Raw genomic sequence first — 27,662 nt, 5'->3', positions numbered from 1 at the left:
TGCCACCAACCTCCTATGATATACTGTATATTTTATCATTTAAACTTTATTTAGACATGTTTTTATAAATATGTATTTCAAGAGAGGCCTGTATAATATTCAGACAATGAATGGTTTGGAAGATCCCCATTTTATTTAATGGATACAGGAGGTACACATAAAAAAAAAAAATATGCCAGGCAGTTCAATCACATTAAAGGAAGATCTTATTCTATTTACACAACTAGTTAATTACTAAAAACGAGAAGGTTTATAAAACTCCCAACGACCAATTAACTCAGAACCACATCCCATTTAGCTTCTCTAACAGTATCAAAAGGCAGGCTTGCATCTGAAATGCTACCCTATTCACTATAAAATGCACTACTTTTCACCAACACTGGTCAAAAGTAGTGCACTACATAGTGAATAGGGCGCTAGTTCAGGACCCAGCCAGTGTCCAGTAGCCGACAGGCTAGGAGCAGTGTGAGCGGCTCATAGGTCCATGTGGTCCATTTACTCCAGGGGAGGGGGCAGTAGAGCCTGGATTGAGCTGCGTCGGCCCCTGGTCTTCCTGCGGATAGCCCTGATGGAGTCTGGGGAGGTGTGGGGCAGCCAGGCTAGGCCGGAGCCTCTGGCCTCCAGGGTGCTGCTCTGGCTCTGGTTCCTCAGGCTGCGGCGGACAGACCGATGCCCCCTGCTGGGAAGAGGCCGCAGCACGTCATCGATGCTGAACTCTTCTTGTGCCCAGGGGGGAAGGAGGGAATCTCGGAAGGAGGAGGCCTGTTCTGTAATGTTACCCAGCTCCATCTCTGACCTGTGGTTGTTATTCTCCACCTCCTGCCCGCTCTCCTCCACTGCCTCTGGACCGTTTGACTGGGGTGCCTGCGCCTCCTCTATGACTGATCTGGCGTATATAGAACTCCTTCTACCCCTGGAGCGGCCCGGGGCCCGAGCTTCTCCTCTATGCTTGCCTTTGTTTGGTCTCTGTTCTACACGGCTCACTGCCTCCTGCTCTGATATAGCCACTGTGGTGCTAACCTCATCTGTAGGAGGGCAGGGTGTAGTGTCTGCCCTAACTGGACTTTCCCCACTCCTACCTGCATCTGGTAGTGTGCCAGTGCATTGATCTGTATCTGTATCTACAGGGTATGAGGTACACTGTGCATTAGGTTCACCCTCTCTGTCACCAGGTACTGTGTGCTTGGCTGGGCTGGACTCTGAAACCTCTGGCTGGCTTGTTTCTGTTGAGTCTTGTTCTGCATCAGTGTTCTCTACCTGCTCTTCTGGGTCTTCACTGAGACAGTAATCAACAGGAACACTCACTTTCCTGCCCTTCCCTCTATCTCCTCTAATAAAACTCTGTTCTTTCTGCTCTTTGGTTCTGGAGGTATTTGTTGGACCCGACCGTCTCCTCCCAGCTCGTGCTGCTCTCCCAGTCCCAGAGCGGCCTGTGGTGGAACATACAAGGGCCTGGCGGTCTTCTGAAGGCCCATCAGAGGGCTCTGCAGCTGGGGTGGTGTCTTCTGGTGAGTCCCCGCTGTCCACGGGGCACAAGCGGCTTTGCCACAGCGCTGCAGCCATGACCACTCCAGTGATTGGGTCGCTGTTAATGACATCTTCCAATAGGCTGGAGTCTCCTTTGGCTGTGGAGGGAGGACACACAGCATGGGTTCCTTAAGCAATAAGGCCCGAGGGTGTGGTATATTGACCATATACAACAAACCCCAGAGGTGCCTTATTGCTATTATAAACAGGTTACCAACGTAATTAGTGCAGTAAAAATACATGTTTTGTCATACCCGTGGTATACGGTATGATATACCACTGCTATCAGCATTCAGTTTATAATACTGTCTAGACTACAGACTGTTGAATGTCTGTACTTGGACATGCTCCGAGTCAGATTGAATGGCCTATGTGCTTTGTGAGAATGCTTACACAGTAGCAGCGTTCTAATTTATTATTGACTGTACTTACTACTGTATTTCAAGTGTCTGAATCAGTGAGAGTGGAGAGTGCCTTTACTTTAGTGGTGTATCTTAAAATCAAATCAAATGTATTGGTCACATACACATGGTTAGAAGATGTTATTGCGAGTGTAGCGAAATGCTTGTGCTTCTAGTTCCTACAGTGCAGCAATATCTAGCAAGTAATATCTAACAGTTCCACAACGAAAACCTAATACACACAAATCTAAGTAAAGGAATGGAATAAGAATATATAAATATATGGATGAGTAATGTCATTATCAGAGTGGCATAGGCTAAGATGCAATAGATAGTATAGAATACAGTATATACATATGAGATGGGTAATGCAAGATATGTGTCTTCATAAGTGAGTGGGGGTGTAGGTATACGTGAAATCAGCAGTGGAAGCCTTGCTCTCACCAATCCAATCATATTTGATCAATGATTAGTTCAAGGAAGGAATGTTTCTTCCTGGGTATTCAAACAGAGCCTAACAGCAAAGTGCTTACCCGTGTGTCTGCAGGTGTGGGGGTGTTGAGGGTTGGGGGAGCAGCTGAGGGAGGACAGGTTCTCTGTGATGGGGCTGAGGTTGGGGTTCTTGGATGCGTAGTCTCTCTTCCCGTACAGAGAGCGGTTTACCGCCTTCTTCCCAAAGCCACGCTTTGCTGAGTTCTGGAGAAACACAAACACCCAAGCTGGTTTGCCTCATCCTTACACAGGCATGCAAACTAGTCACCTTTTGGCGAAATTCGCCGTTTTGAATCCAAAATAGGCAACCTACGTTATTTGTATAGATCCAATGAGAAACTACTGGCTGTAAGCGAACGAGTGATGCACGTTTGGGGCAATATTGGCTGTATCCAACGATAACGAAGAGGGAGAGAAGCCTGACCACGGAGACTGGGGTGAGAAGGTGATGAAGCGTACTTCATGAGCTGTAACCGAAAAACAACTGGCATTTCACCCTAGCAATCTTATTAGGATAAAGACCTCCTCCATTCCTGCCATTATTGAAAGAGATCGTGATACCTCACATCTCAAAATAGGGTTACTTAATGTTAGATCCCTCACTTCAAAGGCAGTCATAGTCAATGAACTAATCACTGATCATAATCTTGATGTGATTGGCCTGACTGAAACATGGCTTAAGCCTGATGAATTTGCTGTGTTAAATGAGGCCTCACCTCCTGGTTACACTAGTGACCATATTCCCCGTGCATCCCGCAAAGGCGGAGGTGTTGCTAACATTTACGATAGCAAATTTCAATTTACAAAAAAAAAATGACGTTTTCATCTTTCGAGCTTCTAGTCATGAAATCTATGCAGCCTACTCAATCACTTTTTATAGCTACTGTTTACAGGCCTCCTGGGCCATATACAGCGTTCCTCTCTGAGTTTCCTGAATTCCTATCAGACCTTGTAGTCATAGCAGATCATATTCTAATTTTTGGTGATTTTAATATTCACATGGAGAAGTCCACAGACCCACTCCAAAAGTCTTTCGGAGCCATTATCGACTCAGTGGGTTTTGTCCAACATGTCTCTGGACCTACTCACTGCCACAGTCATACTCTGGACCTAGTTTTGTCCCATGGAATAAATGTTGTAGATCTTAATGTTTTTCCACAAAATCCTGGACTATCGGACCACCATTTTATTACGTTTGCAATCGCAACAAATAATCTGCTCAGACCCCAACCAAGGAGCATCAAAAGTCGTGCTATAAATTCTCAGACAACACAAAAATTCATTGATGCCCTTCCAGACTCCTTCTGCCTACCCAAGGACGTCAGAGGACAAAAATCAGTTAACCACTTAACTGAGGAACTCAATTTAACCTTGCGCAATACCCTAGATGCAGTTGCACCCCTAAAAACGAAAAACATTTGTCATAAGAAACTAGCTCCCTGGTATACAGAAAATACCCGAGCTTTGAAGCAAGCTTCCAGGAAATTGGAACGGAAATGGCGCCACACCAAACTGGAAGTCTTCCGACTAGCTTGGAAAGACAGTACCGTGCAGTACCGAAGAGCCCTCACTGCTGCTCGATCATCCTACTTTTCCAAATTAATCGAGGAAAATAAGAACAATCCAAAATTTCTTTTTGATACTGTTGCAAAGCTAACTAAAAAGCAGCATTCCCCAAGAGAGGATGGTTTTCACTTCAGCAGTGATAAATTCATGAACTTCTTTGAGGAAAAGATCATGACCATTAGAAAGCAAATTACGGACTCCTCTTTGAATCTGCGTATTCCTCCAGGGCTTAGCTGTCCTGGATCTGCACAGACTCTGCGAGGGCCTGGGATCGGGAGAGACACTTAAGTGTTTTAGTACTATATCTCTTGACACAATGATGAAAATAATCATGGCCTCTAAACCTTCAAGCTGCATACTGGATCCTATTCCTACTAAACTGCTGAAGGAGCTGCTTCCTGTGCTTGGCCCTCCTATGTTGAACATAATAAACAGCTCTCTATCCACCGGATGTGTACCAAACTCACTAAAAGTGGCAGTGATAAAGCCTCTCTTGAAAAAGCCAAACCTTGACCCGGAAAATATAAAAAACTATCGGCCTATATCGAATCTTCCATTCCTCTCAAAAATTTTAGAAAAAGCTGTTGCGCAGCAACTCACTGCCTTTCTGAAGACAAACAATGTATACGAAATGCTTCAGTCTGGTTTTAGACCCCATCATAGCACTGAGACTGCACTTGTGAAGGTGGTAAATGACCTTTTAATGGCGTCAGACCGAGGCTCTGCATCTGTCCTCGTGCTACTAGACCTTAGTGCTGCCTTTGACACCATCGATCACCACATTCTTTTGGAGAGACTGGAAACCCAAATTGGTCTACACGGACAAGTTCTGGCCTGGTTTAGATCCTACCTGTCGGAAAGATATCAGTTTGTCTCTGTGAATGGTCTGTCCTCCGACAAATCAACTGTACATTTCGGTGTTCCTCAAGGTTCCGTTTTAGGACCACTATTGTTTTCACTATATATTTTACCTCTTGGGGATGTTATTCGAAAACATAATGTTAACTTTCACTGCTATGCGGATGACACACAGCTGTACATTTCAATGAAGCATGGTGAAGCCCCAAAATTGCCCTCGCTAGAAGCCTGTGTTTCAGACATAAGGAAGTGGATGGCTGAAAACTTTTTACTTTTAAACTCGGACAAAACAGAGATGCTTGTTCTAGGTCCCAAGAAACAAAGAGATCTTCTGTTAAATCTGACAATTAATCTTGATGGTTGTAAAGTCGTCTCAAATAAAACTGTGAAGGACCTAGGCGTTACTCTTGACCCTGATCTCTCTTTTGACGAACATATCAAGACTGTTTCAAGGACAGCTTTTTTCCATCTACGTAACATTGCAAAAATCAGAAATTTTCTGTCCAAAAATGATGCAGAAAAATTGATCCATGCATTTGTTACTTCTAGATTGGACTACTGCAATGCTCTATTTTCCGGCTACCGGATAAAGCACTAAATAAACTTCAGTTAGTGCTAAATACGGCTGCTAGAATCCTGACTAGAACCAAGAAATTTGATCATATTACTCCAGTGCTAGCTTCCCTACACTGGCTTCCTGTTAAGGCAAGGGCTGATTTCAAGGTTTTACTGTTAACCTATAAAGCGTTACATGGGCTTGCTCCTACCTATCTTTCCGAGTTGGTCCTGCCGTACATACCAATACGTACGCTACGGTCACAAGACGCAGGCCTCCTAATTGTCCCTAGAATTTCTAAGCAAACAGCGGGAGGCAGGGCTTTCTCCTATAGATCTCCATTTTTATGGAACAGTCTGCCTACCCATGTGAGAGACGCAGACTCGGTCTCAACCTTTAAGTCTTTACTGAAGACTTATCTCTTCAGTAGGTCATATGATTGAGTGTAGTCTGGCCCAGGAGTGTGAAGGTGAACGGAAAGGCTGGAGCAACGAACAGCCCTTGCTGTCTCTGCCAGGCCGGTTCCCCTCTCCACTGGGGTTCTCTGCCTCTAACCCTGTTGCAGGGGCTGAGTCACTGGCTTGCTGGTGCTCTTTCATGCCGTCCCTGGGAGGGGTGCGTCACTTGAGTGGGTTGAGTTACTGACGTGATCTTCCTGTCTGGGTTGGCGCCCCCCCTTGGTTTGTGCTGTGGTGGAGACCTCTGTGGGCTATACTCGGCCTTGTCTCAGGATTGTAAGTTGGTGGTTGGGGATATCCCTCTAGTGGTGCGGGGGCTGTGCTTTGGCGGAGTGGGTGGGGTTATATCCTTCCTGTTTGGCCCTGTCCGGGGTTTCTTCGGATGGGGCCACAGTGTCTCCGGACCGCTCCTGTCTCAGCCTCCAGTATTTATGCTGCAGTAGTTTATGTGTCGGGGGCTGGGGTTAGTTGGTTATACCTGGAGTACTTCTCCTGTCTTATCCAGTGTCCTGTGTGAATTTAAGTATGCTCTCTCTAATTCTCTCGTTCTCTCTTTCTCTCTGAGAACCTGAGCCCTAGGACCATACGTCAGGACTACCGGGCATGATGACACCTTGCTGTCCCCAGTCCGCCTGGCCTTGCTGCTATTCCAGTTTCAACTGTTCTGCCTGCGGCTACGAAACCCCTACCTGTCCCAGACCTGCTGTTTTCAACTCTAAATGATCGGCTATGAAAAGCCAACTGAGAGACCTGAGCCCTAGGACCATACGTCGGGACTACCGGCCGTGGTGACTCCTTGCTGTCCCCAGTCCGCCTGGCCTTGCTGCTATTCCAGTTTAAACTGTTCTGCCTGCGGTTATGGAACCCCTACCTGTCCCAGACCTGCTGTTTTAAACTCTAATGATCGGCTATGAAAAGCCAACTGAGATTTATTCCTGATTATTATTTGACCATGCTTGTCACTTATGAACATTTTTGAACATCTTGGCATGGTTCTGTTATAATCTCCACCCGGCACAGCCAGAAGAGGACTGGCCACCCCTCATAGCCTGGTTCCTCTCTAGGTTTCTTCCTAGGTTTTGCCTTTCTAGGGAGTTTTTCCTAGCCACCGTGCTTCTACACCTGCATTACTAGCTGTTTGGGGTTTTTAGGCTGGGTTTCTGTACAGCACTTCGAGATATTAGCTGATGTAAGAAGGGCTATATAAAATAAAATTGATTGATTGATTGATTGATTTGGAAAGTTTGAGGTGAGGGAGCAAGTGTGGTGGAACAAGAATTGTTAGCATTGTTAAGCATCTTGCTAGCTGGATCGAATTATCATTTAGCTAGTTAACTAGCTAACGAACTAACTACCACGTATTAACTAATGTTTTCCCTCTACAGTATGTGGTTAATTTTCAGAATGAGAGAATCAGGTGAAAATGAGGCGTTGCTTGTTAAACAAGTGGATTCAGGGATCAGGTGTAGCTGGACCTGGCTTAAGCTCGATGCCAGAGGTGAAAGGAAGACCACACAATTTCCCTCTTTCTCAATACAGTGGATAAAAAGGGGTATGCCAGGTCTACTCTGCCTGAAAGAGATTAATTATGCCAACAAAGGGTCTCATGCTCTGCTGCTGGCACATTGTAGAACAGATGTCCACAGGCAGAAAGTGTACAAGGTAAAAACATGCAGTGTAGCCCAAAGCTATTAATTTTGTTGTGTTGAACTTTACATGCAGTTGTGTGTGAGTGGGGATTATTTTAGTTTTTACTCAGTGAACGTTATTTTTGCACACATTTGGCCTTGTGCACTTGATCAATGTCTTCTATAGTGGCCACTATAGTTGTAGCCACTATAATAGAGAAAAAAGTAGAATGCCTGTGTTTCATTCTATTTCTACTTGATGTTTTTTTCCCAAGTGCAATATATAGATGTGGGTGGTCACAAGCGTTCTATTATAAAGGCTGTCGTGGCTAACTGCAATATTAATGTACTGTTTTTTCTGAGAGAGACTGATCATGTAGATCATATTCTTTGTTGTTTAATTAGTTAAAACCTGCATTTGTGTCACCATTTTGGGCCCTCACCAGAGTTTGCATCCCTGCTTACAACCTTGTACCTCTTCTCATTTAGGTTTTGATATTGTTTTACTGTCACCTCTGAAGGATACAGTTATTACAACAATCACAGTAGACTTGCTTCTTTGGGCCCTTGAAACGCTAATTCCTTTCGTGTTCAGAACTAAAGTAAATCCTACAAGTACTCAAAACACCACCTTCTAAATATAGTTTGGTTCTTGCTCAAAATTGGAATAAAAAAAGCATCACCTAAATCGCTTGAGCGTGAGGAAAGCAGATTGACTGTGGCTTAATAAAAGTTAGAACGAGGCAAGTAGCTTGGTGAATGTAATACCTCCCTGAGGCTTAGCTCACTGTACTATCCACCGCCACAGCGTGTAATATTATAAGTCTCTGTCGAGAAAGTAAAGTGATGAGCAGAGCCCAGACTGACCTTCATCCTCCCACAGGCAGACTTGGCAGCCGTACGCGAAGACCTCTTCTTCACAGGCTTACTTTCCTCCTCTGGTTGCTGAAAGAACAGAGATAGATAAAAGTGAGGTATATGGAGAGAGAAATAGAGGGAGAAATAGGTAGTGAGAGAGAGAGGTGGCATTAGGACAGGATCTATTTAATTACACTCACAAGATCTTCCATTGAGATTAATCCTAGATCAACAGATAAAGATAGTTTTAATATTATGATAATATTAGTCCAGAGATAATCTTCTCATTGGTGTGTAAGTGGAGGGAATGAGGTTATCCTGTTCAGTGAATGAGTGGTGTGTTAACAGACCTTTCTCTTTCTGCTGCGAGAGCGGGCTGTGGCAGGAGCGGCTGGTTCTGGTTCACAGTCCAGGGCAGGGTCAGGCACTGGGGCAGCATCTACAGCAAACACACCTCAGCTTTAGAATCTCATTTGACACTCACTGGCACCACTGTAAATCAATGACTTGAGGCTGAGGAGGAGAGGTGCTGTTACGTAAGGAGAGAGAGGGTGTGGGCGGATGAAGTGGGAGTCAACTGAAGTGACTATATCTCACCTGGCAGTGCCTCACAAACAGAGTCCTCTTCTTGGAAAGCTGAGTTCAAATCGAGAGGTTGAGTCTCCAGCTCTGTAAATACATACAGCAAGTGACAACAATGTCATGTTTTACACAGAGCTTGACTAGAAATATAGCTTCCTCTCAGCAATGATCACTGTTCCACAACCAACCTGCATTGTCCATCAATGAACTGTCAACATCTTCTTCCATTGACGGGAAGGTGATCTGAGGGCATAGAGAATTACTGCATTATTTACATGGTGAAACACAACAACCCACATGCTGGATTACCAAGAATAACAATTAAATGATTGTCTGTTCTCATTAGGGAACACTTTAGCAAAACGTTTTGGCAACGGAAAACAAGAGTTCCTTATTGGACGTTCAGGTAGTCCCTGTTTCAGTACATTTTCTTCCGTTTGGTGCCTAATGAATACAACCCTTGCTTCATCATTTTGGGACAGGTCAATCACTGTGTTAGTGAGTGACTTGTACCTTTCCCTGAGTGTCAGTGCTCTCCTGTTCCCCACAGCAGGGCCCCATAGTGAGGGATGGGGAGGCTCCAGTCAGAGAGGGGCTGCTGAAGTCCGGCTGGGCCAGGGTTAGGGGGGTCCTCTGGGGGGTCTTCAGCAGTGACCTCAGCTGGGACCCCCCGGCAGACGTTGGGATGCGGCCTGGGGTGCCCCCCTTCCGTAAAGGGGTGCTGGGGGGAAGATTCTTGTCAAAGAGCTCGGGGGGCAGCAGGATCCCGAAACGCACCTGCTTCTTCCTCTTCACAGTTGAGTTAACGTTACCCCCAAAGGAATCAGCTTCGTCTAAAGGAAAAATAAATATTTACTCATCAATTGACCCTCCTCAAAACAGCTCCATTGAACCAACTGCTTCTCGTACAGAAAAATGTGGTTCCCTTTCAGTCGGTCGCTCGGTATGACATGCAATCACATTCACCTGAACTAAAAACACGCCCAACCAGCCAATTAATGCAGAGCCCACCCTCGGAAGCGCCGCATTCCTGACTATAACACCTGGGCTCTGATTAATTTCCTAAATTCGTCGCTCTTCAGCTTGACTGAAGGAGAACTTGTCACAATTTACAAGCACACAAAGACTACCGGATTCGGCTCCAACTTAGGGGTCTGTTAGTGGGGAGAGAGTACTTGTCCCCCTAGATGTTGCCAGTTTTGGGTCTTGGTATCGGTTTTTGTGTTTGCTAAAAGCCAACTACTTTCTGCTCTGCTTGTGTAGCTAATGCTTATAATATAATAATATGCCATTTAGCAGACGCTTTTATCCAAAGCGACTTACAGTCATGCGTGCATACATTTTACGTATGGGTGGTCCTGGGAATCAAACCCACTAACCTGGCGTTAAAAGCTCCATGTTCTACCAACTGAGACAAATAGGACCATGCTTCCAATTTGGGTAGAAATTTGGAATGCTTCCTATTTGTGTTTGCTAAAAGCCTACCACTTTGGATGTGAACCTCCGACCATGACCTAGGGCATGTGAATTCACAATGAAAATTAAAAGATAGTCCTGTTTTCCTGCGGTGGAAACCCGCTCAAGCAGGTCCAGCTCCAGGCATAAACGACATAAGCGATCGCTTAGGGGCCCCAGACCCCAAAATATAGACAGTGCATTCAGAAATATTCATACCCCTTGACTTTTTCCACATTGTTGTTACATCCTGAATAAATAAATCTCACCCATCTACACACAAATACCCCATAATAACAAAAAGTAATTTATTTATTGAAAATAAAACAGAAATTTCTAATTTACATACAGTTCATTCAGAAAGTATTCAGACCCCTTGCCTTTTTCCACATTATTACGTTACAGCCTTATTCTAAAATGGATTAAATTGTTTTTTTCCTCATCAATCTAAACACAATACCCCATTATGACAAAGCAAAAAACAGGTTTTAGAAATGTTTGCAAATGTATTAAGAATAAAAACCTGATATCACATTTCCATAAGTATTCAGACCCTTTACTCAGTACATTGTTGAAGCACCTTTGGCAGCGATTACAGCCTTGAGTCTTCTTGGGTATGACGCTACAAGCTTGGCACTCCTGTATTTGGGGAGTTTCTCCCATTCTTCTCTGCAGATCCTCTCAAGCTCTGTCAGGTTGGATGGGGAGTGTCGCTGCACAGCTATTTTCAGGTCTCTCCAGAGATGTTCGATCGGGTTCAAGTCGGGGCTCTGGCTGGGCCACTCAAGGACATTGAGATTTGTCCTGAAACCACTCCTGTGTTGTCTTGGCTGTGTGCTTAGGGTCGTTGTCCTTTTGGAAGGTGAACCTTCACCCTAGTCTGAGGTCCTGAGCGCTCTGGAGCAGGTTTTCATCAAGGATATCTCTGTACATTGCTCTGTTCATCTTTGCCTCGATCCTGACTAGTCTCCCAGTCCCTGCCGCTGAAAAACATCCCCACAGCATGATGCTGCACCAACCATGCTTTACCATAGGGATGGTGCCAGGTTTCCTCCAGACGTGACGCTTGGCATTCAGGCCAAAGAGTTCAATCTTGTTTCATCAGACCAGAGAATCTTGTTTCTCATGGTCTGAGATTCTTTAGGTGCCTTTTGGCAAACTCCAAGCCGGCTGTCATGTGCCTTTTACTGAGGAGTGGCTTCCATCTAGCCACTCTACCATAAAGGCCTGATTGATGGAGTGCTGCAGAGATAGTTGTCCTTCTGGAAGGTTCTCCCATCTCCACAGAGGAACTCTGGATCCCTGTCAGAGTGACCATTGGGTTCTTGGTCACCTCCCTGACCAAGGACCTTCTCCCCCGATTGCTCAGTTGGGCCGGGGGGCCAGCTCTAGGAAGAGTCTTGGTGGTTCCAAACTGCTTCCATTTAAGAATGATGGAGGCCACTGTGTTCTTGGGGACCGTCAATGCTGCAGAAATTTTTTGGTACCCTGCCCCAGATCTGTGCCTCAACACAATCCTGTCTCGGAGCTCTACGGACAATTCCTTCGACCTCAAGGCTTGTTTTTTTGCTCTGATATGCACTGTCCAGGTGTGTGCCGGTCCAAATCATGTCCAATCAATTAAATGTACCACAGGTGGACTCCAATCAAGTTGTAGAAACATCTCAAGGATGATCAATGGAAACAGGATGCACTGGAGCTCAATTTCGAGTCATCTAGCAAACGGTCTGAATACTTATGTAAATAAGATATTTCAGTTGTTTATTTTTAATAAATGTACACACATTTCTAAACTTGTTTTCGCTTTGTCATTATGGGGTATTGTGTGTAAATTGAGGAAAAAATAATAATTTAATCCATTTTAGAATAAGGCTGTAACGTAACAAAATGTGGAAAAAGTCAAGGGGTCTGAATACTTTCCAAATGCACTGTATACACACCCCTTAGTCAATACATGTTAGAATCACATTTCGAAGCGATTACAGCTTTCTGGGTACGTTTCTAAGAGCTTTGCACACCTGGATTGTACAATATTTGCCCATTCTCTTAAAAGATTCTTCAAGCTCTGTCAAATTGGTTGTTGATCATTTCTTGACAACCATTTTCAAGTCTTGCCATCAATTTTCAAGCAGATTTAAGTCAAAACTGTTACTCCGCCACTCAGGAACATTCACTGTCTTCTTGGTAAGCAACTGCAGTGTACTCAGTGGTACTCAGTAATCTGTTGTATTGGATTTTCCCCAAACGTAACACTTTGCATTCAGGACATAAAGTTAATTGCTTAGCTAAATTTTTTTGCAGTATTACTTTAGTGCAAACAGGATGTATGTTTTGGAATATTTTTATTCTGTACAGGCTTCCTTCTTTTCACTGTCAATTAGGTTAGTATTGTGGAGTAACTACAATGTTGTTGATCCATACTTAGTTTTCTCCTGTCACAGCCATTAAACTCTAACTGCTTCTACATCTACATTGCTTGCTGTTTGGGGTTTTAGGCTGGGTTTCTGTATAGCACTTTGTGATATCTGCTGATGTAAAAAGGGCTTTATAAATACATTTGATTGATTGATTTTAAAGTCACCATTGGCCTCATGGTGAAATCCCTGAGCGGTTTCCTTACTCTCCGGCAACTGAGTTAGGAAGGACGCCTGTATCTTTGTAGTGACTGGGAGTATTGATACACCATCCAAAGTGTAATAACTTCACCATGCCCAAAGGGACATTCAATATCTACTTTCTAATTTATTTTTACCCATCTACCAATAGGTGCCCTTCTTGGCAAGGCATTGGAAAACCTCCCTGATCTGTGTGGTTGAATCTGTGTTTGAAATTCACTGCTCAACTGAGAGACCTTACAGATAATTGTATGTTTGGGGTAGATAGATGAGGTAGTCATTCAAAACACTATTATTGCAGACAGTGCTACTTTTTATGTGACTTGTTCAGCTATTTTTTACTCCTGAACTAATTTAGGCTTGCCATAATAAAGGGGTTGAGTACTTATTGACTCAAGAGATTTCACCTTCTCATTTTTAATTAATTTGTACAAATGTAGGAAAACAATTCCACTTCGACATTATGGGGTACTGTGTGTAGGCCAGTGACAAATCTCAGGCTGCAACACAAAATGTGGAAAAAGTCAAGGTGTATGAATACTTTGTGGAGGCAGGGTCTATACACTGAACAAAAATATAAACAACAATTTCAAATATTTTACTGAGTTACAATTCATATAAGGAAATCAGTCAATTGAAATACATTTATCAGGCCCTAATCTATGGATTTCACATGACTGGGAATACAGATATGCATCTACTGGTCACAGATACCATTAAAAAAAAAAGGTAGGGGTGTGGATCAGAACACCAGTCAGTATCTGGTGTGATCACCATTTGTCTCATGCAGCACGATGTCTCCTTTGCATAGATTTGATCAGGCTGTTGATTGTGGCCTGTGGAATGTTGTCCCACTCTTTAATGGCTGTGTGAAGTTGCTGGATATTGGCGGGAACTGGAACACGCCGTCGTACACGTCGATCCAGAGCATCCCAAAGATACTCAACGGGTGACATGCAGTGGAGGCTGCTGAGGGGAGGACGGCTCATAATAATGGCTGGAACGGAGAAACCATGTATTTGATACCATCCCACTCTTACCGCTCCAGACATTACCACGAGCCCGTCCTCCCCAATTAAGGTGCCACCAACCTCCTGTGGTGACATGTCTGGTGAGTATGCAGGCCATCGAAGAACTGGGACATTTTCAGCTTCCAGGAATTGTGTACATATCCTTGCGACACGGGCAGTGCATTATCATGATGAAACATGGCGGCGGATGAATGGCACGACAATGGGCCTCAGGATCTCGTCACAGTATCTCTGTGCATTCAAATTGCCATAGATAAAATGCAATTGTGTTTGTTGTCCGTAGTTTATGTATGTCCATACCATAACCCCACCGTGGGGCACTCTGTTCAAACGTTGACATAAGCAAACCGCTCGCCCACACGACATCTGATATTTGAAGCAGTTTATGGTGGAGAATTTAACATTCAATTCTCTGGCAACAGCTCTGATGGACATTCCTGCAGTCAGCATGCCAATTGCACGCTCCCTCAAAACTTGAGAAATCTGTGGCATTGTGTTGTGTCACAAAACTGCACATTTTAGAGTGGCCTTTCATTGTCCCCAGCACAAGGTGCACCTATGTAATGATCATGCTGTTTAATCAGCTTCTTGATATGCCACACCTGTCAGGCGGATGGATTATCTTGGCAAAAGAAATGCTCATTAACAGGAATGTAAACTTGAGATAAATAAGCCTTTTGTGCTTAAGGAAAATTTCTAGAATATTTTATTTCAGCTCATGAACATGGGACCAACGCTTTACATTATATATATATATATATATATATATATATCACACACACAGTGGGGAGAACAAATATTTGATACACTGCCGATTTTGCAGGTTTTCTTACTTACAAAGCATGTAGTGGTCTGTAATTTTTATCATAGGTACACTTCAACTGTGAGAGATGGAATCTAAAACAAAAATCCAGAAAATCACATTGTATGATTTTTAAGTAATTAATTTGCATTTTATTGCATGACATAAGTATTTGATCACCTACCAACCAGTAAGAATTCCGGCTCTCACAGACCTGTTCGTTTTTCTTTAAGAAGCCCTCCTGTTCTCCACTCATTACCTGTGTTAACTGCACCTGTTTGAACTCGTTACCTGTATAAAAAGACACCTGTCCACACACTCAATCAAACAGACTCCAACCTCTCCACAATGGCCAAGACCAGAGAGCTGTGTAAGGACATCAGGGATAAAATTGTAGACCTGCACAAGGCTGGGATGGGCTAAAGGACAATAGGCAAGCAGCTTGGTGAGAAGGCAACAACTGTTGGCACAATTATTAGAACATGGAAGAAGTTCAAGATGACGGTCAATCACCATCGGTCTGGAACTCCATGCAAGATCTCACCTCGTGGGGCATCAATGATCATGAGGAAGGTGAGGGATCAGCCCAGAACTACACGGCAGGACCTGGTCAATGACCTGAAGAGAGCTGGGATCACAGTCTCAAAGAAAATCATTAGTAACACACTACGCCGTCATGGATTAAAATCCTGCAGCGCACTTAAGGTCCCCCTGCTCAAGCCAGCGCATGTCCAGGCCCGTCTGAAGTTTGCCAATGACCATCTGGATGATCCAGAGGAGGAATGAGAGAAGGTCATGTGGTCTGATGAGACAAAAATATAGCTTTTTGGTCTAAACTCCACTCGCCGTGTTTGGAGGAGGAAGAAGGATGAGTACAACCCCAAGAACACCATCCCAACCGTGAAGCATAGAGGTGGAAACATCATTCTTTGGGGATGCTTTTCTGCAAAGGGGACAGGACGACTGCACCGTATTGAGGGGAGGATGGATGGGGCCATGTATCGCGAGATCTTGGCCAACAACCTCCTTCCCTCAGTAAGAGCATTGAAGATGGGTCGTGGCTGGGTCTTCCAGCATGACAACGACCCGAAACACACAGCCAGGGCAACTAAGGAGTGGCTCCGTAAGAAGCATCTCAAGGTCCTGGAGTGGCCTAGCCAGTCTCCAGACCTGAACACAATAGAAAATCTTTGGAGGGAGCTGAAAGTCCGTATTGCCCAGCGACAGCCCCGAAACCTGAAGGATCTGGAGAAGGTCTGTATGGAGGAGTGGGCCAAAATTCCTGCTGCAGTGTGTGCAAACCTGGTCAAGAACTACAGGAAACGTATGATCTCTGTAATTGCAAACAAAGGTTTCTGTACCAAATATTAAGTTCTGCTTTTCTGATGTATCAAATACTTATGTTATGCAATAAAATGCAAATTAATTACTTAAAAATCATACAATGTGATTTTCTGGATTTTTGTTTTAGATTCCATCTCTCACAGTTGAAGTGTACCTATGATAAAAATTACAGACCTCTACATGCTTTGTAAGTAGGAAAACCTGCAAAATCGGCAGTGTATCAAATACTTGTTCTACCCACTGTGTGTGTGTATATATATATATATATATATATATATGGGAAAAAATTAAGAGACCACTGCACATTTTTCTTAAATCAGCATCTCTACATGTATGACTGCCATTCCATTCCAGTGTCTGTTGAATTCCAACACAGGCACACCTCATTATACTGAATTAGGTACTGATTAGGTGATCACATGAACCAATATTAATCAAAAAATAACTATTGACCATGCCAAAAGAGTTGAAAAGGAAAGTTTTGAGTGAGGAAAAGAAGGGTTCAATTCTGGCTTTACTGGCAGAGTAACAGTGAGTGTCAGGTTGCTTCCATCCTTAAAATGTAAAAGACGGCGGTTCATAAGAACAAGGTCAAGCAGCAGACATTGGGGACAACAAAGCTACAGACCGGCAGAGGACGAAAACAACTCTCTACTGACCGGGATGACCGCCAACTCATTCAAATGTCACTCAACAACCGTAGGATGACATCAAGTGACCTACAAAAATAATGGCAAACGGCAGCTGGGGTCAAGTGCATGGCGAGGACGGTTCGAAACAGGATCCTAGGGGCAGGGCTGAAGTCGTGCAAAGCTAGAAAAAAGCCCTTCATCAATGAGAAGCAAATAAGAGCCAGGCTGAAGTTTGCAAAAGACCATAAGGATTGGACCGTACAGGACTGGAGTAAGGTCATCTTCTCTGATGAGTCCAATTTTCAGCTTTTCCCAACACCTGGTCGTCTAATGGTTAGACGGAGACCAGGAGAGGCCTACAAGCCACAGTGTCTCGCACCCACTGTGAAATTTGGTGGAGGATCAGTGATGATCTGGGGGTGCTTCAGCAAGGCTGGAATCGGGCAGATTTGTCTTTGTGAAGGACGCATGAATCAAGCCACGTACAAGGTTGTCCTGGAAGAAAACTTGCTTCCTTTTGCTCTGACATTGTTCCCCAACTCTGAGGATTGGTTTTTCCAGCAGGACAATGCGCCATGCCACACAGCCAGGTCAATCAAGGTGTGGATGGAGGACCACCAGATCAAGACCCTGTCATGGCCAGCCCAATCTCCAGACCTGAACCCCATTTGAAAACTTCTGGAATGTGATCAAGAGGAAGATGGATGGTCACAAGCCATCAAACAAAGCCGAGCTGCTTGAATTTTTGCGCCAGGAGTGTCATAAAGTCACCCAACATCAATGTGAAAGACTGGTGGAGAGCATGCCAAGACGCATGAAAGCTGTGATTGAAAATCAGGGTTATTCCACCAAATATTGATTTCTGAACTCTTCCTAAGTTAAAACATTACTATTGTGGTTTAAAAATGAACATGAACTTATTTTATTTGCATTATTTGAGGTCTGACAACACTCTTTTTTGTTATTTTGACCAGTTGTCATTTTCTGCAAATAAATGCTCTAAATGACAATATTTTTATTTGGAATTTGGGAGAAATGTCAGTAGTTTATAGAATAAAACAAAAATATTATTTTTACCCAAACACATACCTATCAATAGTAAAACCAGAGAAACTGATAATTTTGCAGTGGTCTCTTAATTTTTTCCGCAGCTGTATGTATGTATGTATGTATGTATGTATCTCACAAAAGTGAGTACACCCCTCACATTTTTGTAAATATTTGAGTATATCTTTTCATGTGACAACACTGAAATGACACTTTGCTACAATGTAAAGTAGTGAGTGTACAGCTTGTATAACAGTGTACATTTGCTTTCCCATCAAAATAACACAACACACAGCCATTAATGTCTAAACCGCTGGCAACAAAAGTGAGTACACCCCTAAGTGAAAATGTCCAAATTGGGCCCAAATTGTCAATATTTTGTGTGGCCACCATCATTTTCCAGCACTGGATGGTGTTCTTGGGGTCATAGGCAGCATTCCTCCTCCTCCAAACACGGCGAGTTGAGTTGATGCCAAAGAGCATCTGACCACAACACTTTCACCCAGTTCTCCTCGGAATCATTCAGATGTTCATTGGCAAACTTCAGACGGGCCTGTATATGTGCTTTCTTGAGCAGGGGGACCTTGCGGGCACTGCAGGATTTCAGTCCTTCACGGCGTAGTGTGTTACCAATTGTTTTCTTGGTGACTATGGTCCCAGCTGCCTTGAGATCATTGACAAGATCCTTCCGCGTAGTTCTGGGCTGATTCCTCACCGTTCTCATGATCATTCCACGAGGTGAGATCTTGCATGGAGCCCCAGGCCGAGGGAGATTGACAGTTCTTTTGTGTTTCTTCCATTTGCGAACAATCGCACCAACTGTTGTCACCTTCTCACCAAGCTGCTTGGCGATGGTCTTGTAGCCCATTCCAGCCTTGTGTAGGTCTACAATCTTGTCCCTGACATCCTTGGAGAGCTCTTTGGTCTTGGCCATGGTGGAGAGTTTGGAATCTGATTGATTGATTGCTTCTGTGGACAGGTCTTTTATACAGGTAACAAGCTGAGATTAGGAGCACTCCCTTTAAGAGTGTGCTCCTAATCTCAGCTCGTTACCTGTATAAAAGACACCTGGGAGCCAGAAATCTTTCTGATTAAGAGGGGGTCAAATACTTATTTCCCTCATTAAAATGCAAATCAATTTATTACGTGTTTTTCTGGATTTTTTTGTTGTTATTCTGTCTCTCACTGTTCAAATAAACCTACCATTAACATTATAGACTGATAATTTCTTTGTCAGTGGGCAAACGTACAAAATCAGCAGGGGATCAAATACTTTTTTCCCCTCACTGTATGTATGTATTATATATATGGCCGTGATTGTATGTCCCCATAGTATGCTATACCGAGTAACTGACATAAAGGGAATGTACAGTTTTGAATATAACTACTGTTCCCTGAAGTAGGGAATGAGGTATAACATATTTTGGAACCACGGCATCAGAGGGTTTGGGCTGGCTGAAGAGCGGTACCGAACTGAGATTATGAATGCGAGCCCCAGTGTTATAGCCAGCAAGGCGGGGCTTCCGAGGGCGGTCTCTGCATTCATTGGCCCGTTGGGCGTTTTTAGTTTTCTTCAGGTGATTGGAGCGGTCGTTGACTCCCCATAGTATGTTGTATCTCATTTCCCTCTTTCAGGGAACAGTAGTTATATTCATAACTGTACGTTAGCTTCTGATTAATCAAACAACAAGAGCTTTTGCTGCTCTCAAAAACAAGTATTTTCTTGCCTCCCTATCGTGCGCTGTCAATATCTGTAGTAAAGCTGGTGATGGTCAGGGATTTTTTTTGGTGTGGGGGGGGGGGGGTCATTGCCTAGGCAACCGAAAACTGGTTTGCTACAACATCTTGCTGAAACAAGGAGAAACAAAGTTGCATCACATTGTAAAGAGTCCCATGGAATGTTACCACAGAAATGGGCTCAACTACACTCTGCTGCAGCCATCTTCAGTCAGCGGTTTGTTCCACAACACAAAATTATAGTTTTGCCTCCTCTCATCTCTCCTTATATCGTTGAATGTAAATCAGATTACGTTTCTGCTTTTAGGTAAAGTTAGTCGACTTCAATATGAAGTAGGTTTTTAACAATTTATGACGGTTGTTTTATTTTCATGACGGTATTCATCCATAAATCATCAGTCACACTAGGGCTGGGAATTGCCAGGGACCTCACGATATTATCATGATACGTAGGTGCCGATATGATATGTATTGCGATTCTCACGATTCTACAGTATTGTGATTTGATACTGTGATTTTATTGCAATTCTATATTACAAACATATTGCTTACCATATGTCTGCTGCAGAGGGACAATAGAGCCTAATAAAACTAGTTTTGATTAGTCATGGAAATAAAAGTGCTGAAAAATGAATTGGCTCTCTATTTAAAAAAAGATTGAGCACAAGCTATGAAGGAAAAATACTAGAGTTTTGGTGCAGGTACAACCAACTAGCGCCAAAAATAAAGAATACTGCGATATTGTCAAAATAATTGATCGTCAAAAATAATATCCCGATATGCAACCGTATCGATTCTTCCATTTGTTTGGGGAGTCTCCCACATGCCTTTTGGCGAACACCAAAAGTGTTTGCTTATTGTTTTCTTTAAGTAATGGCTTTTTCTGGCCACTCTTCCGTAAAGCCCAGCTCTGTGGAGTGTACGGCTAAAAGAGGTCCTATGGACAAATACTCTAATCTCCACTGTGGAGCTTTGCAGCTCCTTCAGGGTTATCTTTGGTCTCTTTGTTGCCTCTCTGATTAATGCCCTCCTTGCCTGGTCTGTGAGTTTTGGTGGGTGGCCCTCTCTTGGCAGTTTGTTTTATTTTATTTATTTATTTCACCTTTATTTAACCAGGTAAGCCAGTTGAGAACAAGTTCTCATTTACAACTGCGACCTGGTTGTGGTGCCATATTCTTTAAATTTTTTAATAATGGATTTAAAATGGTGCTCCGTGGGATGTTCAAAGTTTCAGATATTTTTTTATAACCCAACCCTGATCTGTACTTCTCCACAACTTTGTCCCTGACCTGTTTGGAGAGCTCCTTGGTCTTCATGATGCCGCTTGCTTGGTGGTGCCCCTTGCTTAGTGGTGTTGCAGACTCTGGGGGCTTTCAGAACAGGTGTATACAGTGGGGCAAAAAAGTATTTAGTCAGCCACCAATTGTGCAAGTTCTCCCACTTAAAAAGATGAGAGAGGCCTGTAATTTTCATCATAGGTACACGTCAACTATGACAGACAAATTGAGAAAAAAAATCCAGAAAATCACATTGTAGGATTTCTAATGAATTTATTTGCAAATTATGGTGGAAAATAAGTATTTGGTCACCTACAAACAAGCAAGATTTCTGGCTCTCACAGACCTGTAACTTCTTCTTTAAGAGGCTCCTCTGTCCTCCACTCATTACCTGTATTAATGGCACCTGTTTGAGCTTGTTATCAGTATAAAAGACACCTGTCCACAACCTCAAACAGTCACACTCCAAACTCCACTATGGCCAAGACCAAAGAGCTGTCAAAGGACACCAGAAACAAAATTGTAGACCTGCACCAGGCTGGGAAGACTGAATCTGCAATAGGTAAGCAGCTTGGTTTGAAGAAATCAACTGTGGGAGCAATTATTATGAAATGGAAGACATACAAGACCACTGATAATCTCCCTCGGTCTGGGGCTCCACGCAAGATCTCACCCCGTGGGGTCAAAATGATCACAAGAACGGTGAGCAAAAATCAAAGAACCACACGGGGGGACCTAGTGAATGACCTGAAGAGAGCTGGGACCAAAGTAACAAAGCCTACCATCAGTAACACACTACGCCGCCAGGGACTCAAATCCTGCAGTGTCAGACGTGTCCCCCTGCTTAAGCCAGTACATGTCCAGGCCCGTCTGAAGTTTGCTAGAGTGCATTTGGATGATCCAGAAGAGGATTGGGAGAATGTCATATGGTCAGATGAAACCAAAATATAACTTTTTTGGTAAAAACTCAACTCGTCGTGTTTGGAGGACAAAGAATGCTGAGTTGCATCCAAAGAACACCATACCTACTGTGAAGCATGGGGGTGGAAACATCATGCTTTGGGGCTGTTTTTCTGCAAAGGGACCAGGATGACTGATCCATGTAAAGGAAAGAATGAATGGGGCCATGTATCGTGAGATTTTGAGTGAAAACCTCCTTCCATCAGCAAGGGCATTGAAGATGAAACGTGGCTGGGTCTTTCAGCATGACAATGATCCCAAACACACCGCCCGGGCAATGAAGGAGTGGCTTCGTAAGAAGCATTTCAAGGTCCTGGAGTGGCCTAGCCAGTCTCCAGATCTCAACCCCATAGAAAATCTTTGGAGGAAGTTGAAAGTCTGTGTTGCCCAGCGACAGCCCCAAAACATCACTGCTCTAGAGGAGATCTGCATGGAGGAATGGGCCAAAATACCAGCAACAGTGTGTGAAAACCTTGTGAAGACTTACAGAAAACGTTTGACCTGTGTCATTGCCAACAAGGGGTATATAACAAAGTATTGAGAAACTTTTGTTATTGACCAAATACTTATTTTCCACCACAATTTGCAAATAAATTCATTAAAAATCCTACAATGTGATTTTCTGGATTTTTTTTTCTAATTTTGTCTGTCATAGTTGACGTGTACCTATGATGAAAATTACAGGCCTCTCTCATCTTTTTAAGTGGGAGAACTTGCACAATTGGTGGCTGACTAAATACTTTTTTCCCCCACTGTATATACACTGAGATCATGTGACACTTAGATTGCACACAGGTGGTCTTTATTTAACTAATTATGTGACTTTGAAGGTAATTGGTTGCACCAGATCTTATTTAGGGGCTTCATAGCAAAGGGGGTGAATACATATGCACGCACCACTTTTCCGTTATTTATTTTTTAGAATTATTTGAAACAAGTTATTTTTTTCATTTCACTTCACCAATTTGGACTATTTTGTGTATGTCCATTACATGAAATCCAAATAAAAATCCATTTAAATTACAGGTTGTAATGCAACTAAATAGGAAAAACGCCAAAGGGGATGAATACTTTTGCAAGGCACTGTATACTGTATTTACCTGTGGGATTCATCTCCAGAAGAGATGGCATGGTGAACTGCGGGGGCCGAGTTGTCCTGTCTGGTCCTGAATGCACAACCAGAAGTTGGCTGGGGCTGTGGAGTTCAAAGGAGCACTCCTATGGAGTGAGACGGAACCAAACATAATGTTTGAGAGCCAGGCAGGAACATGGGGTGAGAATAGAAGTTGTGTGCTCTGCAGAGCTGTGAAGACTTCACAGACAGAGGAGAGGAGGCTGGGGTGTTGGGTTGTGTCCCAAATGGCACTATATAGGGAATAAGGTGCCATTTGGGACACAGCTTGGTGTGTGTAGATGAAGCCTGGTTATATCTTACCTGGTCCTGCTCCTCCTTGGTGGGAGTAGAAATCTGCTTTAGAGGAGAGGACTGGGGCTCATCCTGTGTGATCTGGGACACAGCATTAGTATGCAGGGTTGGTGGCAGGGACACACTAGCGTGTTCTACCTCACCACAGAACTCAGTGTCATTCTGGGACTGTGTCTGTGCTCCGGGTGTTAGAGTGAGAGCTGGATGATGGTCCTTGTTCTGGACAACTGCAACCTGGGGTAGGGGGTCATGGTGGTTTAGTGGATGTCAGAACATTGTGGTCACAGTATAAATGGTTAATAATAATACATTTAGTTTAATAAGCACTTTTCAATATTTCTTACCAGTTGATCAACATGTACAAGCCAAAATCACAAAACACACACCAACAGATTCTGAATGGTTGGCCAAGTTATATTTACCATTAAATGGACAGAGAAATGTTTGGTGAGTGTGTGATGAGGTTACCTCCTTGTTTTGTTGCTGCTTCAGTATGGTGCTGGTGCATTTGAGGACAGGAGTGTTGGCCTCGCCAATCTCCTCCACACAGTACCCCTGGGGGCCTGCTGTGTAGCGCCTCTTACTGGGTGGTGGAGTCAGAGAGGGAGGCTGGCTCACTGGGGTCTTGTTCTCCTTCCCACCACTGCCATCATCACAGCTCCACCCATCTGAGAGTTACGACAACACCCATCAACAACTACAGCCCAGAATAGAAAACCCTTATAGAAGATAAGGGGCAATATGTAGTATCTGGATGTTTCTCCATGCCCTCAAAGAAGTATAACAAATATATTAAAACTTCAACATTTCCCTCAAATTCTAACTAGTTGAAAACTTTGAAATAGTATACTCCGACAAAGCACCAATTTCAGTTCACGTAATAAGTGATTAATAAATGATTTATCCTTTGTCACTGAAGCAGACTCACCACTAGACAGAAAATCTCTTGTCTTGATGCATCCCCCATTGTTCTGTTTTGGCACTGTTTCATTCTCATTCTCCTCCACAGCCATAATGCTCTGGAAAATAGCCATCTTCTGCTTTAGAGTAGAGGGGACTCTTGGAAAGAAGGAGCTGGTTTGGGTAGGCTATGAAGAGATAAAGAGAAAGTCATGGTAAACACATTGTTTCTAATTCATTGTTTCAAACCAAGCTGTTTGACAAATGACAGATACATTGTAGCAAGAGAGACAGTTTATAGGCCTGAATTGGCTCTGGCTAGGCTAGGAGCATTGCTAGCTCCAACTCAGATTAACACAAGCAGTCCTAGAGCAACTTTTATCTGCAGTGCACTACCTACAGTATTTTTTATGCACAATCTTTGAGTATGATCATGCATGAGCAAACATCTCACCTGTGTGGTTGTGGGGGGAGTTTTCATCCTCTGTTGGGCTATGTAGCAGATAAGGGAGTTGGTCTCTGGTGAACCCCGTACACCAACATTCGACCTCCGCTTTGCCTTCAGCTGAGCCAGGCGAGATTTTTCTGGGGAAAGACAATAGAAGCACCATTTATTGGTTCAGAAAACTAACATTTTATTGCATATCTTGACAAAACACTGTGTAGACCTATAACATATAACGTTACATTGCCTAGGAAAATGTGTGTTTCGGGTTATAATAATGAGTTGATTAGCTACAGGGTAACGTCAGAGAGAGCAGTGGACCCAGTGGAATGATAAACAGAATTGGCTAACTTCTTCAATGTCTGAATTACCTTTGACGTTAGAAGATGGAGTGAAGCTCTGGAGGGAGATATCCGGTTGGGAGGGTGTGAGCTGGGAGAAATCCAAGGGTGTTGTGATGCTCAGCGGAGAAGGACAAGAGGCCTCCAGTTGATTCAAGTTTTCAGTTCCCTCAACGCTGTCCATTTTCAGCTCTGAACTGGCCATGATATAACTTAGCTAGCTACAACAGAAAGGATTCCAAGCGACTTCAGTGGGGTCTGTCACCTAAATTAGAGATCACCCAAATGCTCTTAACAGTCGATCAAATTGGATCGATAACGCATTCAAGGAAGGCAAGGCTGACAAAACAAGCAACGACTGATGATCACACACTGAAACAAGTGGTTTATTATGCGACAGGCATTTGTGGCTTGCAAGTTATTGATAAACAAATTAAAACAAAGTTTACAAAGCCACTTAAAACCTTTATAAACCAACTCTGAAGTTAACTACACGTTCACATTTAACTGTTACCTACGTTACAAACTGGCTAACGTTAGCTTGTTGGCCAGTTAACGTAAGCTAACATTCACTTAATCGACAACATCTTACCTTAATACGAATGTTTTTATTAACGCTACAATATCCACCCTTATGAATTCAACTAGACCTTGCTAAACATACCAGCTAAATGACTACGAGAAAAAACGTTTTCCAGCTAGCTGACAGCTAACATGCTTGCTAGCTAGTCCCACTAGTGTAATTTTCAAATTTCGCACCACTCACAGTAGCTGTGGCACGAAGATCATTCCGCGACCTAAACAAATGTTGGTTAACGTTAAAATGTCCAACAAAATCATTACATGTACGTTGAACAAACTCAAAACCAAATTCAAAAACATTTTCATTAAAACATATCAAAATACTGAGATAAATCGATAGTTATGGACATTTGGGGACTATTTCGTATGTCTACAAAATCATCTAATTTCATACGAACTGGCCAATGAATGTGAAAGCAAATGTCACGTGTCTCTAGAATATCCAATGAATCACATCTGTTTTAGTGCTCCAAAATGTGTTCCTATACTAGCAAAGAGGAAGAGGCGAATATAACGTAGTTTTCTATCTAAATTGTCTTTGTCGATAATATTTATCCTTACGGACTGATGTAGGAAGTAGGAACAGCTCATCCATTCCCAAGTTTCCCAACTTCTTCCCAAAAACAAATCAAAGCTCTTCTTTGTATTAAAACTTAGTCTCACATAGCCTTAAAATAACTTTAAAAAATAACTTTAACATTTAAAGAAATTGTGATAAAAACAGCTGGATTGGTTAGATTAATTGAACCCTCTGGTAGTAGCCCAAAGTCCGTCAGACGGCCTTTGGGCTACTCTGGTTGGTAGGCCCCTACTCGGACTCGTCTGCTGCTGCTACTCATACAAACACAGTTTTTCCCCCTCGTTGACAATTGACCTGATAATTGCCTCCAACATCCAATCTGTCAGCCAGACAGGTTGCAGTCTCCTCACAAGCATCTTTATTTACCGCCAAACAGGGAGGGGAGAGTTTGTGTGCCTAAACTCTTAGAAAAAAAGGTGCAATCTAGAACTTAAAATTGTTCTTCGGCTATCCCCATAGGAGAACCCTTTGAAGAAACATTTTTGGTTCCAGGTAGAACCCTTTTTTAGGTTCCATTTAGGATCCTTTCCACAGAGAGTTCTACATGGAACCCAAGAGGGTTCTACGTGGAACCAAAAAGGATTCTCCATGGAACCAAAAAGGGTTCTTCCTATGGGGACAGCCGAATAACCCTTTTGGAGAACCTTTTTTCTAAGAGTGTAGCTCTGTAGTATTTGTCTGAATCCAAGACCAAGGACGTTGATCCAGGGTTGAAGAAAATCTCTTCAGAAAAAACGATGCAGGCCTACTATGTCCTTCCTCTCTACTATCCTGCTGTAGCTCAGTTGGTAGAGCATGGCGCTTGCAACACCAGGGTTGTGGGTTCGATTCCCACAGGGGACCAGTATGTATGCACTCACTAACTGTAAGTCGCTCTGGATAAGAGCATCTGCTAAATGACTAAAATGTAAATGTCCCTCTGACGCTCCATATACAGTACACCCACGGTCTACCTCCTTCCTGTTCCTCCTTCTCTCTCTCTCTGTTGCCTGTGAGTGTGATGAGATGACATAGCCATGGTTGGTGACCTATAAAGAGGAGATTAAAGCAGTTCTCTGTGGCCCAGCTGTGTACACCGTGACATCACACTCCCACCCCTCCCCACAGCTGGGTCTATCTGTCTGGCACACTGAGAGCATGTGGCCTTGCTAGCACCAGGTGTACAGGCAAGCAGCAGGCACAACGTGAACAGGGAAGAGGAGACCGGATTAACGCTAGACATGGTAATGCAGGCCTTGAAACTGGAGAAAGAATAGGCCTAATACAATAGATGAATAGGCCTTATATTAGGCCTAATAAAATAGAATCAGGCCTAATATAATATTGCCTTTGCTCAAGGTGAGGTTCAAGTCTGTGACAGAGGCTAAATACAATATTATAATAATAGGCTTGGGTCTAATATCAGGCCTAATAGAATAAAATGTTCAAAAAGGACTCCAAAAGGACAGGGCCAGTCGGCCTCCTTTGAGATGTTACAAATAGTCTCTGCTTCTTTATGAAGCCCTTATATCATCATTATAATTCCCCTGTGCGATAAAGACGAATCTTTAATGAGGTATCGT

General features: G+C 43.3%; 1 protein-coding gene across 4 annotated transcripts; it reads right to left on the bottom strand.

Annotated features, from left to right (window-relative positions):
- Nucleotides 1-76: 76 nt before the first annotated feature.
- On the bottom strand, nt 77-25,870 carry LOC121585018 (cell division cycle-associated protein 2). Of its 4 annotated transcripts, none has more exons than XM_041901334.2 (14): nt 25,705-25,870; nt 24,969-25,159; nt 24,607-24,737; nt 24,181-24,340; nt 23,721-23,920; nt 23,262-23,486; nt 22,927-23,044; nt 9,440-9,759; nt 9,115-9,169; nt 8,942-9,013; nt 8,695-8,783; nt 8,354-8,431; nt 2,462-2,624; nt 77-1,625 (listed from the first exon to the last, which is right to left on the bottom strand). In XM_041901334.2, the coding sequence occupies exons 2-14, from the start codon at nt 25,141-25,143 to the stop codon at nt 496-498; spliced, it is 2,916 nt and encodes a 971-aa protein (XP_041757268.1). In that variant the 5' UTR covers nt 25,144-25,159; nt 25,705-25,870; the 3' UTR covers nt 77-495. The 4 variants fall into 4 exon arrangements, with proteins under 4 accessions (XP_041757268.1, XP_041757267.1, XP_041757265.1 ...); XM_041901333.2 differs by having other exon boundaries at nt 78-1,625; nt 24,969-25,203; nt 25,705-25,869; XM_041901331.2 differs by lacking the exon at nt 25,705-25,870 and adding an exon at nt 25,531-25,698 and having other exon boundaries at nt 78-1,625; nt 24,969-25,203.
- Nucleotides 25,871-27,662: the final 1,792 nt, after the last annotated feature.

Source organism: Coregonus clupeaformis, chromosome 16, assembly GCF_020615455.1.
Source record: "Coregonus clupeaformis isolate EN_2021a chromosome 16, ASM2061545v1, whole genome shotgun sequence".
In the NCBI taxonomy this organism is placed as follows: domain Eukaryota; kingdom Metazoa; phylum Chordata; class Actinopteri; order Salmoniformes; family Salmonidae; genus Coregonus; species Coregonus clupeaformis.
The sequence above is the reverse complement of the archived record's forward strand: the minus strand, read 5'-3'. Positions and strand labels throughout refer to the sequence as shown.